General features: G+C 46.4%; 1 protein-coding gene across 1 annotated transcript in view; it reads left to right on the top strand.

The window, feature by feature from the left end:
• Nucleotides 1–15,073, top strand: part of shc3 (SHC (Src homology 2 domain containing) transforming protein 3) — a 271,811-nt gene that overhangs the window by 119,711 nt on the left and 137,027 nt on the right. Inside the window, exon 4 of the mRNA XM_078568592.1 lies at nt 865–984. Within this exon, the coding sequence (XP_078424718.1) occupies nt 865–984 (120 nt within the window). The remainder of the gene's footprint in view (nt 1–864; nt 985–15,073) is intronic.

Genomic DNA, 15,073 nt, shown 5'->3' with positions numbered 1-15,073 from the left:
TTCATTAAATGAAGAATCAAGCAGTCTGAAGCAATGCATGTCATGTTTTATATACCCCTTCCACCATACTGTGGCTGCAGTGTGTATTAGCTACAGGATGCCCTACAGCAACTCGCCAGGGTACTTTAGCAGCCTGAAGCCATAGCTTCCTAGGACAAAGATAGCAGGTGCATGGGAACACCATCACCTCCAAATGTCCTCTCCAAGTCATGCATTTATCCAAGTTTAGACATATATTGCTGTTTTTTCATCATTGCTGGATAAAAATCCCTGGAACTCCCAGCTTTACAGCACCATAAGAAGATCTTTATGGACTGCAGTGGTTCAAGAAGAAAGCCCACCATCACATTCTAAAGTATACATAGGAAAGAGCAATAAATGCCTGCCTTGTAGGTCATGCCCACATCCCGAGAATGAATTAAAAATGCTGCTCATTTTGTCTGTTTTGTTTTGTAACTATGAGAATTAAGAAGTGAAAATGTACTTGTTCAATATATTTGAAAAGCAGAATTACAATCCAATGCTTAAATCTGAAGAAATCTCTGCAATTTCGGATAATTTATGAGGTACATGCGGGGCCGGTTAGCTTAGTTGGCTAGATGGATAGCGTGTGGGTCAGACTAACACCAACAGCACAGGTTTTGATCCCTGTTCCAGCTGGGACAAACTTGGGGACTGCCTCTAAACCCTACCCACAGTAAAAAATCATGACACTTTGCTGTGAATAACCATCAAGGTCCTGTCTTTGGTTGGAGAACTGAAGATGAAGAACGAGATGAGGTACATGGGTCTCAGATATCTTTGTTAGTGTCTTTCTGCAGGTAACAGTTTGGGTAATAGTTTTTGTGTAACTTGCCTCTACAGCCACCAAGTAAAGCATTGTCTAGTGTACTTGGTAAGAGCAACCTGCAGTTTGCTGGAATGAACATCACTCTGAATATTTCAACCAGCAGCCTCAATCTAATGACGCCTGACACTAAACAGGTAGGCATCTTGTTAAAGATATGAGCTAATCTGTTAAGAAGGTAAAGCAACACAATGAGATATAGCTATGTAATAGCCCAAATTATATTTACACAATACTGCTTTAACCGCACATCTCAGATGTAATATGCATGCAGTGTCAGTTACATTGAAAGCTGGAAGATAATTTTAAGATGTGTGGGAAAATGCACAGTTGGGATGAGTATTAGATTTGAAATGGATTAAATATGGACATGCCTCAGGACATTGTGGAGAATTGGCTCAATTTGAATTTGGCTTCCATATTTAAGGATATAATATGAATGCATATACAACCTATGTCACAAAGCCATTTTATTTGTAAAATACCTGGTGGGAGCAGGTGGCAGATAAGCAGTCGAAGGAATGTTCCTGTCTGACCTAATAATCCATTGAGGAATAATTTTGGGATGGATATCGTCTAATCTGCAATCTGTAGTAGTCAGTTGGAAGGAGGGTTTGCAGCCTGGGATGAGATTATCTTTGTCCAATATAGTTTAGTGGGAGGAAGAACACAACAGAAAATACTGAAAACACTCAGCAGGTTAAGATAAGTTACATAGAGATAACTGACAATGTGACATTTCACATGTGAATGCTTCATTAGAACTCAGTTTGCATTGAATTTGTGTCATCTGATTTTTAGTAATTTACTTGTGGATAATCAGTTGCTTATTACTGAGGTTCTATAGTATAATTAAAATGAATTTTTCATGGGATTTATGTGACTTGCGTCATGGTCATATCTGTCTGCCCATATGATAGTTCACCATGCTCAGTACCATTTGTGTGTCTGTAAGGAACAATAATGCAAAAGTGCTTCACTAGCTATTATCTAATATTCTTTAATGTTCTCCATAATTAGATCCTGAATTCCTTATGCAAATAACCATGCTGGAAACTGTTCCCCATGTATATCTAATTGCCTGTACTATCTGTGCCAATGGCACCAAGCAAGTCTGTGTATTGGCTCCAGCGCTGTTTCCATATACTTCTTGGCCATGCTCCAGTGTGCATTCAAAGATCTTGACGCATGAGTTCACATTTAATTCAGGACAGACAGCAACCTCTTCAACTTGCAAAGGCTGAAGCCTTGCACAAAGATTACTGAACAGCTGCTCAGTGAACTCTTGTTTGTGAACGACTGAGCTCTCACAGCATGTACTCTGGAGGACATTCAATAGCTTGTTGATCGCTTTACCTTAGCCTCAGAACACTTTGGCCTGACAATAAGTCTGAAGAGGACAGAGATCTTTTATCAGCCCACCCCTGACCATGTGCTCCAAGACCCCACAGTCACTATGAACAACATACCCCTCTGTTCGGTACAGAAGTTTTGCTAACTTGGGAGTATCCTCTCCAATAACACTATGGTAGATGACAAAATCAACCGTCGCCTGGCATCAGCAAGCTCAGTGTTTGGCAGGCTCAATCACAGACTTTGGAAAGACCATGGAGTTTGTCTCCGAACAAAGATCAAAGTCTACTAGGTTCTTATATCACTTCTTTATGGGTGAGAGACTTGGACAACCTACCGGCTTCACATAAAGCAACTGGAGGCATTCCATCTTTGCTGACTCAGATCTTTTTGCAACATCAGGTGGCAGGACAAAATCCCCAACACCAAGGTTCTAGCAAAGTGCTGCATACCTGACATTGAGAGCATGTTCATCAGGGCTCAGCTTCGCTGGGTTGGTCAGATGGTCTGCATGGAGGATTCCCACATACTAAAGGCAGTACTCTACAGCCGGCTGAGCATGGGAACCCGCACCACAGGACGTCCCAAACTTAGATCTAAAGACAATCTGAAAACCAATCTCAGAGCCTGCAAGCTGGATCCCGATACATGACAAAAGAACAACCTTTGACAAACCCAAATGGAGAAGTCTCAGTAATTGAGTGATTTCGACATTTGAGGAGAACAGAGTCAAGTGTCTGCAGGACCATCCATCCCTCCAACACTGACTTCAGATCTCTGGATGGTCGTACCCCAGAGGTAGCCCCCAAGATGTGCTGGGGAGTCCCTCAGAAGTCCCGATGTGCTGATGATGTAGGAATTGCCGAGGAAGTTTGGACTTCTGATGACCAATTCTCCTGCATCTGGAACCCTCCAAAACTCTGAGTTTGAGTCGGAGACTTCGGATGGTTACGACTCGCTTATCAGAATAGCCAGGAAAAGTTAGGATTAAAACCAGTTCTAACTTGTGGGTAACTACACCATTGACCCCCCACTACTGCCCCACCCACCCGATTATCCTCCCTCAACTCCTGGCTACCCTCCCAACCACCCGACTTCCTCACTGAACACCCGACCACACCCTGACCCCCTGACTACTGCCCTGACCACCCGGGAATTGTGGAGCTCTGGTCCAAGGTAAGAAAATAGGAGCGGATGGCAATCCGAAAGCATTGCCACTCGGAAGATTCACCCCTTATGCAGGTTTTGCAATCAGTTATGTAAATCGATCCTTGGGGCGGAATTGTCCTAAATTTGCACTAAGTGTGGTAGCGGACGGGTAAAATGATGTTTTACCCACCAGCTGCAATGATGGGTTTTTATACTGTATTGTCCCAAACCCGCCACATTATTTATGCATTCCCAGGAAACTGTTTCGATGGCAGGCGAGCTCTCATTCATCTGCCCGCCATCACCTCGCCGCTTCATCAAGGCGGGCACCATATTTAAAGTCCAGCCGCAAGCACACATCTCAGTGCTTCCAGACCACCACTGCTGCATGGAAGACATGGCCCTGAAACCGAAGAAGGCTGCAGCATCCAGGTTCAGCGATGCCATCCTTTTGGATGCTGTGGAGGCCTGCTGGGATGTCCTCTACCCCCCTGCTCTGGCCACAGGGTGGGCAGCAACAGTGCTAGCCTGACTTGGGAGGCAGTGGCAGCGGTGGTCAGTGCCAATGCCCTTCAAAAGATGACAGCCACCCAGTGCTGCAAGAGGATGAATGATCTCCTCCGTTCCACCAGGGTAATTCACTCTTCTCATCACTCTCAACTCACACACTCATAAATCCAGTACACATCCACAGGGATCTCATTCACTGCCGGTTCAAGGGACATCACCATTCACTCTCTTACACTCACCTTCATTGTCCTCAGCCTGTCCATGGGACCACTGACCACCCACACAGACCAGGCATACTTATCATCTGGCCTGGCAGGCATTCTGCTTACACTTTTTCCATCTGTACTCATGCAGGACAAGCTGGCACACAACAACAGGGAGAGGTCACAGACCGACGGCGGAATGCCCGAAATCAAAGTCCTCAAGGACTTTGAAAATAGAGCCATCCAGCTGACCGGTGACAACCTGGGCCGGTCCTGTGCTGACGGTGAGGTCGGCAGTGCTCTACCAAGTGAGGGTTTAGCAGTGCAACATCCATCAGACAACCATGCTGTGAGTGATGTGTCCTGTTTCACAGGCCACTGCCATGTACTAATTATCTGCCCTTGCTTCCATAGGCACATCTGGGAAACAGCCAACGGAGTTCACGACCCAGGGCCTCCAATCAAGCCCCAAAGAAACCTCTGAAGAAGAATCTGGAGGCACCCTCCCTGAAGTCCCATCACAGCACTCACCCACATCCTCCAGCAGCACAGAGACACATACCTCGGTGGGACCTAGCTTTAGAATAGCCCCAGTATCACTTTCTGGTGAGCACATTAGCACATTGCACTGTCCGATCCAGAGCAGGTGGAGGCAGGAACTTCCCAGTTTTCAGGTACTTAGAGGACTGCTGGTGGCCAGAACATTGCTGAGTCTGAGTCAGATGACGATCCTCTGGACTCGGTCACGTCACAGTTGCTGGAGCTGTGAAGGCAAGCTCGGAAACATCAGGAAGGGGTGTCCACTGCACTCCTCAGATTGCAAGGCATGATGGAAGTGTACGTCTGCCTTCAGTTTGAGGTGATAGCACAGACATGCCAACGCACCAAGGTCAACATTGGTTGGATGGCGGCCGCCATGGAGATCTTGGTCCAGGACTTTGTTCCTGCTCTGCTGCATGGGCTCAACTCCATCGCTGATGCCACATTTGCCCTCCAACAGTGTGTACACGAGAGGGGTGCCGGACAGCTCGATCTCACTCTAGCTACCCTTGCTCCTCAAGGGGTCAGCCTGGAGCCCATGGGCACCCATAGGGAGGAGGATCAGTAGGTGCACACTCTGGGCCCATCCATCCAGGTGACTCCAGGAGTGCCCGATTCATCTGACTCCCCTCTTCCTGTGATCTCAGCAGCTCTAGCTTCACAAGCTGAGGAGGGTGCTATTGCCACACAGCAGTACCCCAAAAGCAGGCCAAGGCCCTCCAAGTCTCGGACCTCCAGAAGACACCTGCCAAGATCATCGCAGACAGGGCATTGCAATGAGTAGGCTGCCTCCACCTCTGCTGTGGATGTCCGGGGAGCACCAAGACGAAGCGGCAGGGTTAGGAAAGTTAAGAAAAATTAATTGCACAGCCTGGGCTTGGGTGTTAATCACTTGTACATAATGTTTACTATTGTCAATGAACTTCCAAGAACGTCTCCCTATGGGTCCTTATCCTGATGAGCAGTGTTCATGTCACTCAGATGTGAAACCTTTCTGCACAAGATAATGGCAGGTATCTCAGTCTAGGGCCTCTTTCCTGTGCTCTGTGCAGCCTTCAGACCAAATTGATGGTCCGGCCTCACACTCCCTGGACACATTACTGATGCCTGCACCTCGGCAGTGCTGGTCATTGCTGCCAGAATGTAGTAGGCGCCACAGAGTTCCGTCATTCTCTTGGTGTGCTCTCAGCACCTTTAAGGAGGGGCTGGCCCTCATCTCTTCAACATCTGTGACCACTTATGCTGTTGAAGAAGGTCCCCCCCTCCAATCCTGTAACTACCACATAGGCCAGTTGAAAAGGAGAAGTTACATTCCCCGATCACACAGCGACCAGAGACTCAGGCTTCCTTTAACCGGTTTTATTCAAGCATATGCAAGGGAGCCGCAATCATTCCTAAGAATGAAGACCCAGCTCCCAGATTGATTACATTTCATTGCTTTTGTACTTTTTCTTATCATAATACATTTGAGTACATTTGAATACATCCAATCGGTAACCGACACACTGGTCCTTGCTAACTCTATCCTATTGAGTACATAAACATGTGATTTTGCAAACCAATTATTCTAAAGGCTGTATACATAATCATATTATCCAATCAAAATTAAAATGCGTACGCAAAGACCTTGGTTCTCACAATTCAAGACTGTTTGTGTTTCATCAAAGCCCCCTCTTTGTCCATTGTATGTCTTCCCATATCTAAGCTAAAACCATCTGCCCCTTCCCTATGTGAGAGGGGAGTGCACTTAATCTACTTTAGGTCATACTTTTTGTCTCCAGTCTGACTCTCAAGGCTGTGCAATGTTCATCTGGTAATCTTCAACTCCTAATATATTTAGCAGCCATGTCTGCCTGGAGATTTTAAGGGTTTTTCAGTAAATTCTTACTGTATTCTCTTTTAGCATTTTTAATTTCCCCCTAACACTGTGCTCCTGAAGGGCTCAGCTGCTGAAGGCAGACAAAGCATCAGATGCTTCCAAAGTTTCATGGCCACGTCTCTATGATATGATCCTGATCACAGAGCGCAAGCGAGCTGCCCTCGGCTAGACAGGAGTCAGATGTTCTCAGAGGCTGTGTGAAGATCTATGGAGTGTCCTCACTGCATGTTGTCTTCATCCTCCTGCAATCAAATGACTAATAGGGTCTGCACTGTGTATCCATGACAGGAGCATTCTCACAGAGGGTATTCACACTGCCAAAAGCTAGACTGGAGTCAAACATTCACAGATGCTATGTGAGGATCTATGGGGTCACCTCACTGCATGTCATCATCATCCTCCATTAATCTAGCAGCTATGAGGGCCTCCTAAGTGTGCTTGCCTCATCTAGCCAGTGTGAGGCCCTCATCCCTGTCATCGTTGCCTCTGAGGACCTCCTCACGCTCATCCCTGTCGGTATCCTCCTCTTCGGAGGAGACAGCAGCTCCCCCATCTCCTCCTCAGCCAGTTCATCTCCCATTGGAGTGCCAGGTTGTAAAGGATCCAGCAGACGACGACGATGATGCGTGACACCCTCTGCGGTCTGTATTGCAGGGATCCATCAGACTGGTCCAGGCACCGGAACCTCATTTTCAGGATCCCGATGGTTTGCTCTACCAAGTTACGTGTTGCAGCATGAGCCTCATTATAGCGTCGCTCTGCTGCAGTCTGAGGCCGCCGCATGGGTGTCATCAGCCATGGCCTCTGCGGGTAGCCCTCATCCCTGAGGAGCCAACCCTGCAGCTTCTGTGGACCCTGGAAGATTTCTGGGATCTGTGATCAACTGAGGATGTAGGCGTTATGCACACTCCCTGGAAACCGTGCGCACACTTGCAGGATGCGTTTCTGGTGGTCGCACACCAGTTGCATATTCAGCGAATGGAATCCCTTGCGGTTGGTGTAGTTCACCCTATGTTGCAACAGAAACCTGAGCGCCATATGAGTGCAGTCGATTACATCCTGCACCTGTGGGAAACCCGAGATCTGGGCAAACTCAATCGCTGTTGCACCCTGGCTGTCCTGTTCCCAGGTGAAATGCACAAAGTTGTGTGTCCTCGCGAAGACGGCATCCGTGACCTCATGGATGCATTTGTGGGTGGAGGCTTGAGAGATCCTACAGGGGTCACCTGTGGAACCCTGAAAGGAGCACTGGCATAGAAATTGAGCGCTGTGGTCACTTTCACGGCCACCAGCAGTGGATGCCCTCCATGTCCCCTTGGTGCCAAATCCTGCAGCAGGTGGCAGATGTGACTGACCATTTCTCTAGACATGTGCAGTCTTCGGTGACACTGGTTCTCGCTCATCTGCAGGAATAAAAGGCAGCGTCCATAGACCCTGGATGTCGCTGTGGCTCTTCGGTGGCATGTGTGGGAGCCCCAGCCGCCCCTTCTTCCTGATGTTGCTGCACCTTCCTCTGCGCAGCCAGGAGCCTCAGTCACTCTCTCCTCTGTCATCTTCGCACTCTGTTTGCCATCAGGCATGCAGCTAGTTCACTAGGCTCTATGATTCTGATGTACTCCTCCTGCAGGATGAAAGAGAGAGACACGTGGTTAACATGGGTGTAATAAGAACCTGACCTGGTCAAGTGTGACAGCCCCTTAACACTTCCCGGAGAGTGCTGGCCACCACTTAGATGGCCAGAGATTAGTGCGCTGCATGGCTGCCCTATTAGCTTCAATCATGAGGGAGGCTGGTCTAGTCTGGGATACTGACCTTGCAAAGGGTTGTGAGAGCCTCCAACAGAGACTGTTCCATGGCCAGCTCTAACAAGGAGGTTGTACAACGTGTGCAGTCATCCAACTGTTCTGCAGTCCACGAAAATGCCCTTGAATTTGCAGTCTATGTCGGATGGGGGGGCGGAGGGGTGCGGGGGTGAAAAGCTTTGGAGCACTTGGTGACTCCTTCATGCCTCTGCGTTGCTTGAGTGGGCAGAGAAGCTAGAGGTCCAACTCCAATCTTATCAATATGGCTGCGCCTGAACTGTTTCAGTTGCAGAGGAATGGTCACTTTTTACAGGTTTCCCTAATGCGTGGCCACTTCCCTCGCCCATCCTACCCCCCACCCCGAATGCTTGTGCACTATATTGATCGTCAGGGCTGCCGTTGCCGCCAACCGCGCCCCCACCCTGCCTCCCCCCGCCACCAGTCGTCTCAATGGCAGGACTGCCCTTGCCTTATCCGTCCGCTATCAGTCGCCTGAACGGTAGGGTTGCCCTTAACCTCCCCTCCCCCTCACAAGTTGCCTCACCTGCAGGACTGCCCTTAACCCCAATCCCCAACGCCCCTGAAGCTTGAAGTCCAAAAGGCGACCCTGGTGAGCGCTGCACAATGTTACTGTGTACTCACCTCCGGTTCCCCTCCAAGTGCAGGCCACCAATGCACCCCTTTTATGTGTTGTTGTAAAACACGTCGGCATACTTTCCCGCCGAAGTGGATGGATGATCCAGCGGTGGGGGATGATTCCCGTGGGCTGGCCTGATAATGATATGCTGATGTATTACAATGAGGTTCCCGACATCCGATGGCGGGAAACGTGGCCTGCCATCGGTGGGCTGAACGGACGATCGCGAATTGGCTTCTCGCTGTCATAAAACCGATACAGCCCACTCATGCCACTGATCACGCCCGACACCGGTGGGTACGGAAAATTCCGCCTTGACCTAACATCATACATTAGGCAACATCAAAGTAGACAGTGAACTGATTTTTTTTGCTGAACCATCAAAGCGATGGAAGAATCCAATTTTAAATGTTATTTTTAATACCTGGATAAATAAAAATGCTTCAGTATAAAATAATCAAAATTCTTTAGTGTATGCTTTCATCAGGCATTGGTTTCCTTTTGAAAGTGAATAGTGGAAAACACTCATGTCCTGTTTGCTTTTTTAGAAGCATGGATGTATCATACAATTCAACATGCTTTTGGTTTTACTAGAACTTGAGTAACAATTTCGTTCCATTACCTTCTGGGTTCCTTTTAAAAAAGGCATGCTAATGCCCAGCAGCTAGATTGCACCATGCATTTGCAAACCTACTGGGATTTATTTTCCAATCAGTGAAATGATATTTTTGCTGGACTTTCAACTTTGGCTGAAGAGAAATTCACCCTGAATTTTCCACAGAATCAGTCAATACAAAACAATAATTTCTGATGGTAGAAAAGCTATACTGACATTGGAAAATTGAGGTATCCAAGTAAAATTGAACTGTAATCATTGGCAATTGCCACTGTAAAATATGAATCATACATTACAGAAGGAAGCCATCGTCCCATTGTGCCCATATTCGTACTTTGAAAGAATTATCCAATTAATCCTATATTCCTGACCTTTCCCCATAGCCCTGTGAATGTTTCCCTTGTAAGTATATACCCAATCCTCTTTTGAAAGTTACTACTGAATCTGCTTCAACACCCTTTCAAGCCTTGCATTCCAGATAATAACTCGCTGTGTAAATTTTTTTTTCCTCACCTCCCCTTGGGACTTTTGCCATTTATCTTAAATCAGGAAGTCACAGCCTGGACCCATGGGGACAGACCCTGGCATTTGGAAGGAATTATCAGCTCCAGGACCATGATCAGGAGGTGAGGGCGAAGGGGGAAGGCTGGAGATCTAGATCAGTGGAAGGCTGGAGATTGGGTTTGGGTAAGGGGAGCAGAGGCAGAGGCTTCAAGCAGTGAGTTTTTTTTCTTTCATGGGAGGTGACATCGCTGGCAGGGCCAGCAGTTGTTGCCCATTCCTAATTACTCTTGAGAATGTGGTAGTGAGCCGCCTTCTTAAACCACTGCATTTCACTGGTACATTTACAGTGCTGTTAGGAAAGGAGTTCCAGGATTTTGATCACACGACAGTGAAGGAACAACAATATAGTTCAAGTCAGGTGTGGCTTGGAGCGGAACTTGCAGATGGTGGTGTTCCCATGCGTCTGCTGCTCTTGTCCTTCTAAGGGTCTTCTAGAGGTCTTAAGTTTGGAGGGCATTGTCGAAGGAGTCTTGGTAAGTTACTGCAGTGCATCTTGTATACGGGTACACACTGCTGCCACTGTGTGTCGATGGTGGAGGGAGTGAATATTTAAGGTGGTCACTGAAGTGCCAATCATATGGGCTCCTTTGTTCTGGATGGTGTCAAGCTTCTTGTGTGTTGTTGGAACTCCACTCATCAAGGCAACTGAAGAGCATTTGATCACTCTCCTGACTTGTGCCTTGTAGATGGTGGGTTACTTGCCGGAGAATTCCCAGCCTCCGACCAACTGTTGTAGCCAAAGTATTTATATGACTGGTCCAGTCAGTTTCTGGTTAATGGTAACCCCCAGGATATTGATGGTGGGGGATTCAGCGATGGCAGTGCCATTGAATGTCAAGATGTGATGGTTAGATTCTCTTTTTTTGGCACTTGTGTGTTGCGAATGTTGTACAGGTCTTGCTGCATCTGGACACAGGCTGCTTCAGAATCTGGAGAGTTGTGAATGGTGCTGAACATTGTTCAATCATCAGCAAACATCCCCACTTCTGACGTTATGATGGAAGGAAGATCATTAATGAAGCAGCTGAAGATGGTTGGGCTTAGGACAGTACCCTGAGGAACTCCTGCAATGATGTCCTGGGACTGAAATGATTAGCCTCCAACACACAATCATCTTCCATTGTGCTAGTTATGACTCCAACCAATGGAAAGTTTTCCCTCTCCTTCCTATTGACTTCAATTTTGCTAGGGCTCCTTGTTGTCACACTTGGTCAAATGCTGCCTTGATAAGGGCAGTCACTCTCACCTTACCTCTTGAATTCAGCTATTCTGTCCATGTGTGGACCAAGCCTTTAATGAGGTCAGGAGCCAAGTGATCCTGATGGAATCCAAAATGAGCATCAATGAACAGGTTCTTGCTATGTATGCACCACTTGATAGCACAGCTGATGACAACTTCCATCACTTTTCTGATGATCAAGAGTAACTGGTGGTAATTGGCCAGGTTGGATTTGTCCTGCTTTTCGTGTACGGGATATATCTGGGCAATTTTCCACATTGTCGGATAGATACCTGTGTGGTCACTGTGTGGTAGCAGTGTGAAAAAGCTTGGCTAGGACGCAGCTAGTTCTGAAGCACAAGTCTTCAGTACTGCTGTGTTGTCAGGGCCCCTAGCCTTTGCAGTCCCTTCAGCCATTTCTTGATATCACATGGAGTGATTTGAATTGGCTGAAGACTGGCATCTGTGATGCTGGGGACCTCAGAAGGACTCCGAGATAGATCATCCACTCAGTACTTCTGGCTGAAGATGGTTGTAAATGCTTCAGCCTTGACTTTTACACTGATGTGCTTAGCTCCCCCATCATTGAGGTTGGGGATATTTGTAGCGACTTCCCCTCTTGTGCTTGCATAATTGTCCACCACGATTCATGACTTGATGTGGTAGGATTGCAGAGTTTTGAATTGATCCATTTGTTTTAGTATTTATCCCATGTTGCTTCCACTGTTTGGCACACAAGTAGTCTTGTGTTATAGCTTCACCAGGTCGATCATCTCATTTGTAGGTATGCCAGGTGCTGCTCCTGCCATGCTCTCCTGCACTTTTTGTTGAACCAGGGTTGATCCCCTGGCTTGATGGTAATGGTAGAGTGGAGGATATGCTGGGCCACAAGGTCACATATGTGGTTGAATGCAATTCTGCTTCTGATGATGATGGCCCACAGTGCCTCATGGCTGCTCAGTTTTGAGCTGCTCGATCTGTTATGAATCTATCCCATTTAGCGCAGCGGCAGTGCCACACATGATGGCGGGTATCTTTAGTGTGAAGTCAGGACTTTGTCTCCACAACGACAGTGTGGTGGTCACTCCTGGCAGATGCATCTGGGACAGCTAGATTTTTGATGACAAGGTCTAGTATGTTTTTCCATCTTGTTGGTTCCCTTCCTATCTGTCCAGGCCCAGTGTGGCAGAAACATCCTTCAGGACTCAGCTAACTTGGTCAGTAGTGTTGCTGCCAAGCCACTCTTGGTGATGGACATTGAAATCCCCACTCAGAGTATTTTCTGTGCCCTTGTCACCTTCAGTGCTCCTTACGAAGGTTCCACATGAGGAGTACTGATTCATCAGCTGAGAGCGGGCAATAGTTAGTAATCAGCAGGAGAGCAACTCATGAATGACCTGATGCCTTGACACTTCGTGGGGTCCAGAGTCAATGTAGAGGACCCAGGATATCTCTTTTCCCACTGTGCAACCATCTCTGGTGTATCCATTGTGCCAATGGGACAGATCATCCCCAGGGATGGTGATCGTTGTGTTTGAGACTTTGGCAGTAAGGTATGATTCTGTGAGTATGACTATGTCAGGCTATTGCTTAACCAGTCTGTGAGACAACTCTCACTTTGGTGCAACCCCCAAATTTTAGTAAGGAGGACTTTGCAGGGTTGATTGGATTCGGTGTACCATTGTTGTTTTTGGTGCCAATGTTGATGCTGGGTGGTCTATCCAGTTTTAATCCTTTTTGACTTTTCTGTATTGGTTTAGTACAACTGAATGGCTTGCTCAGCCATTTCAGAGGACAACTAAGAGTCAATCACATGCTGTGGGTCTGGAGTCTCATATAGGCCAGACCAGGCAAAAATGGCAGATTTCCTTCTCTATGGAATGGAATTTTACAACAAATGATGATGGTCATGGTCACCATTACAGATTTCCAGATTTATTAAATTTAAAATTTCACCAGCTGCTCTGCTGAGGTTTGAACCAATGTCCCCAAAGCATTAGCCTAGGCCTCTGGATTACTAGTCCAGTGACATTACCACCACACCAGTACCTCCCTGTGGCTGGAGAGGTGTCTTACTCTAAGCTGAGGGAAATGATCAGTTCCAGTGAGGCCTAAGGCTTCCTTGTGATGCCATGATGACCATTCTTGCCCATCCTGACCCACAGGAAAACCTGAAAAATAATTTTTAAACTCATCTGCTAGGCCTCTTCTCACTCCCAGCAGGTTTTGGCCAACACTGCATACTCCACACAAAACACTGCAGGCCTCTGGTTGATATCGATATGGATATCCCTATCTGCGTTTTTGGAGTAGTACCCCATTTTCTTCCTGTGAATGTTCTCCTTGTCTCCTCGTCATTTTGATCACCCCTAGTAAACCTCCCCTTATCCTTTACAGCTCCAAGGAAATCAGTCCCAGCTTAACTTCCAGAAGTAAGCTGCTTGACTCATGCAAATTAGTTTTTACTCCACTCTGCACCAACAGCAAGGAATGAAGCGGTGGCTTCAAATGAAATGTAAATTTTCTACTTGCATACTTACAAAACAATTTTAAAAAAATTGCAATGGGTATTTCCAGGATAACAATCAAAAAGCTGTTGAGCTCATCAACATAGTTGGACATTATTATCATAAAAGTCAGCAAAATTTCTAGAACACCCAAGGATTGTTGAAACCACATCACTGATTTCCCACAGAGGTGTCCTTTTTTTGCCTTTGATGGCTGCTATGAAGTTTAAAATCCCATTATTTTCCATCTATATCAAGTTACTGATTCTAACAGATTTTGTTATTTCACTTTAGAGGCTATCCATCTATGTGGCATTAATGTTAAGAACAGCCCCTTCCAAACCTCCTGACCCACAAAATTGAAACAGGATGAATCATTGAATAATAAGATTAAATGTAAGTAGGACTGAAATGCTTTGACATTGATGGCCAGATTCCAGAGGGCGGGAAGCAAGTGTGGCCCATGAGTCATGTTTGACTTCACATGATCCACAGTGTAGTACTTAACAAGGAAAAAAGCTGTTAATGGAAATAAGATCTACAACAAAACGATGCATCAAAGGAGAAAATCTTAGACGATTACAATATTTCGCCTTGTGGCCTGCTAACTTTCGATGGCTAAAGTGATTCGGTGAGTCTATATTGTTTTCACAAACCCATGTTGCTTTAGATATTACAGTGTCAGCTATTATAATCAACAATGGTAAAATACTCATTTTAATAATGCACAAATTCTTTTCAAGTACATTTAAATCTTTTGGATCATAAGCAGTTGCTTTTGTACAAATTCAACAGTCAGCTTTATGGAGTTAAGAATTCTTGTGAAGTCCTATGATTAGTGCATGCTGAACCCTCTACCAATTAATAAAGCAAAACTCTTCTTACATCTCCTCAGAAGTTCATCCATATCAAAGTGCTTGGGATCAGAATAGCAGCAAGCCTCCAGATTTCTGAAGAGCAGGAGACGGCCACCCAGCTGGGACAAAGTGATGTAGCTGATAAGGCGTGGAACTAAAGAGGTGCAATAGAGGCCATGGAAGAACAGACCATGGAGCATGTAGTCAGATGGCCAGTGGCTTTCACTCATCTGATGAAACCTCCCATTGCATGAGACTTGTAAAGAAGAATCGATCAGCCAGAGCCCACATGCATTGTTCTTTGAACTAATTCATTACACAATTTGTGGACTGTAGCTGATGCATTCTTCTTTACATGCGCTGTCCTATGGAAAGTATCATCATAGCATA

The sequence above is a fragment of the Cetorhinus maximus genome, chromosome 2 (genome assembly GCF_964194155.1).
Source record: "Cetorhinus maximus chromosome 2, sCetMax3.hap1.1, whole genome shotgun sequence".
In the NCBI taxonomy this organism is placed as follows: Eukaryota; Metazoa; Chordata; class Chondrichthyes; order Lamniformes; family Cetorhinidae; genus Cetorhinus; species Cetorhinus maximus.
The sequence above is the reverse complement of the archived record's forward strand: the minus strand, read 5'-3'. Positions and strand labels throughout refer to the sequence as shown.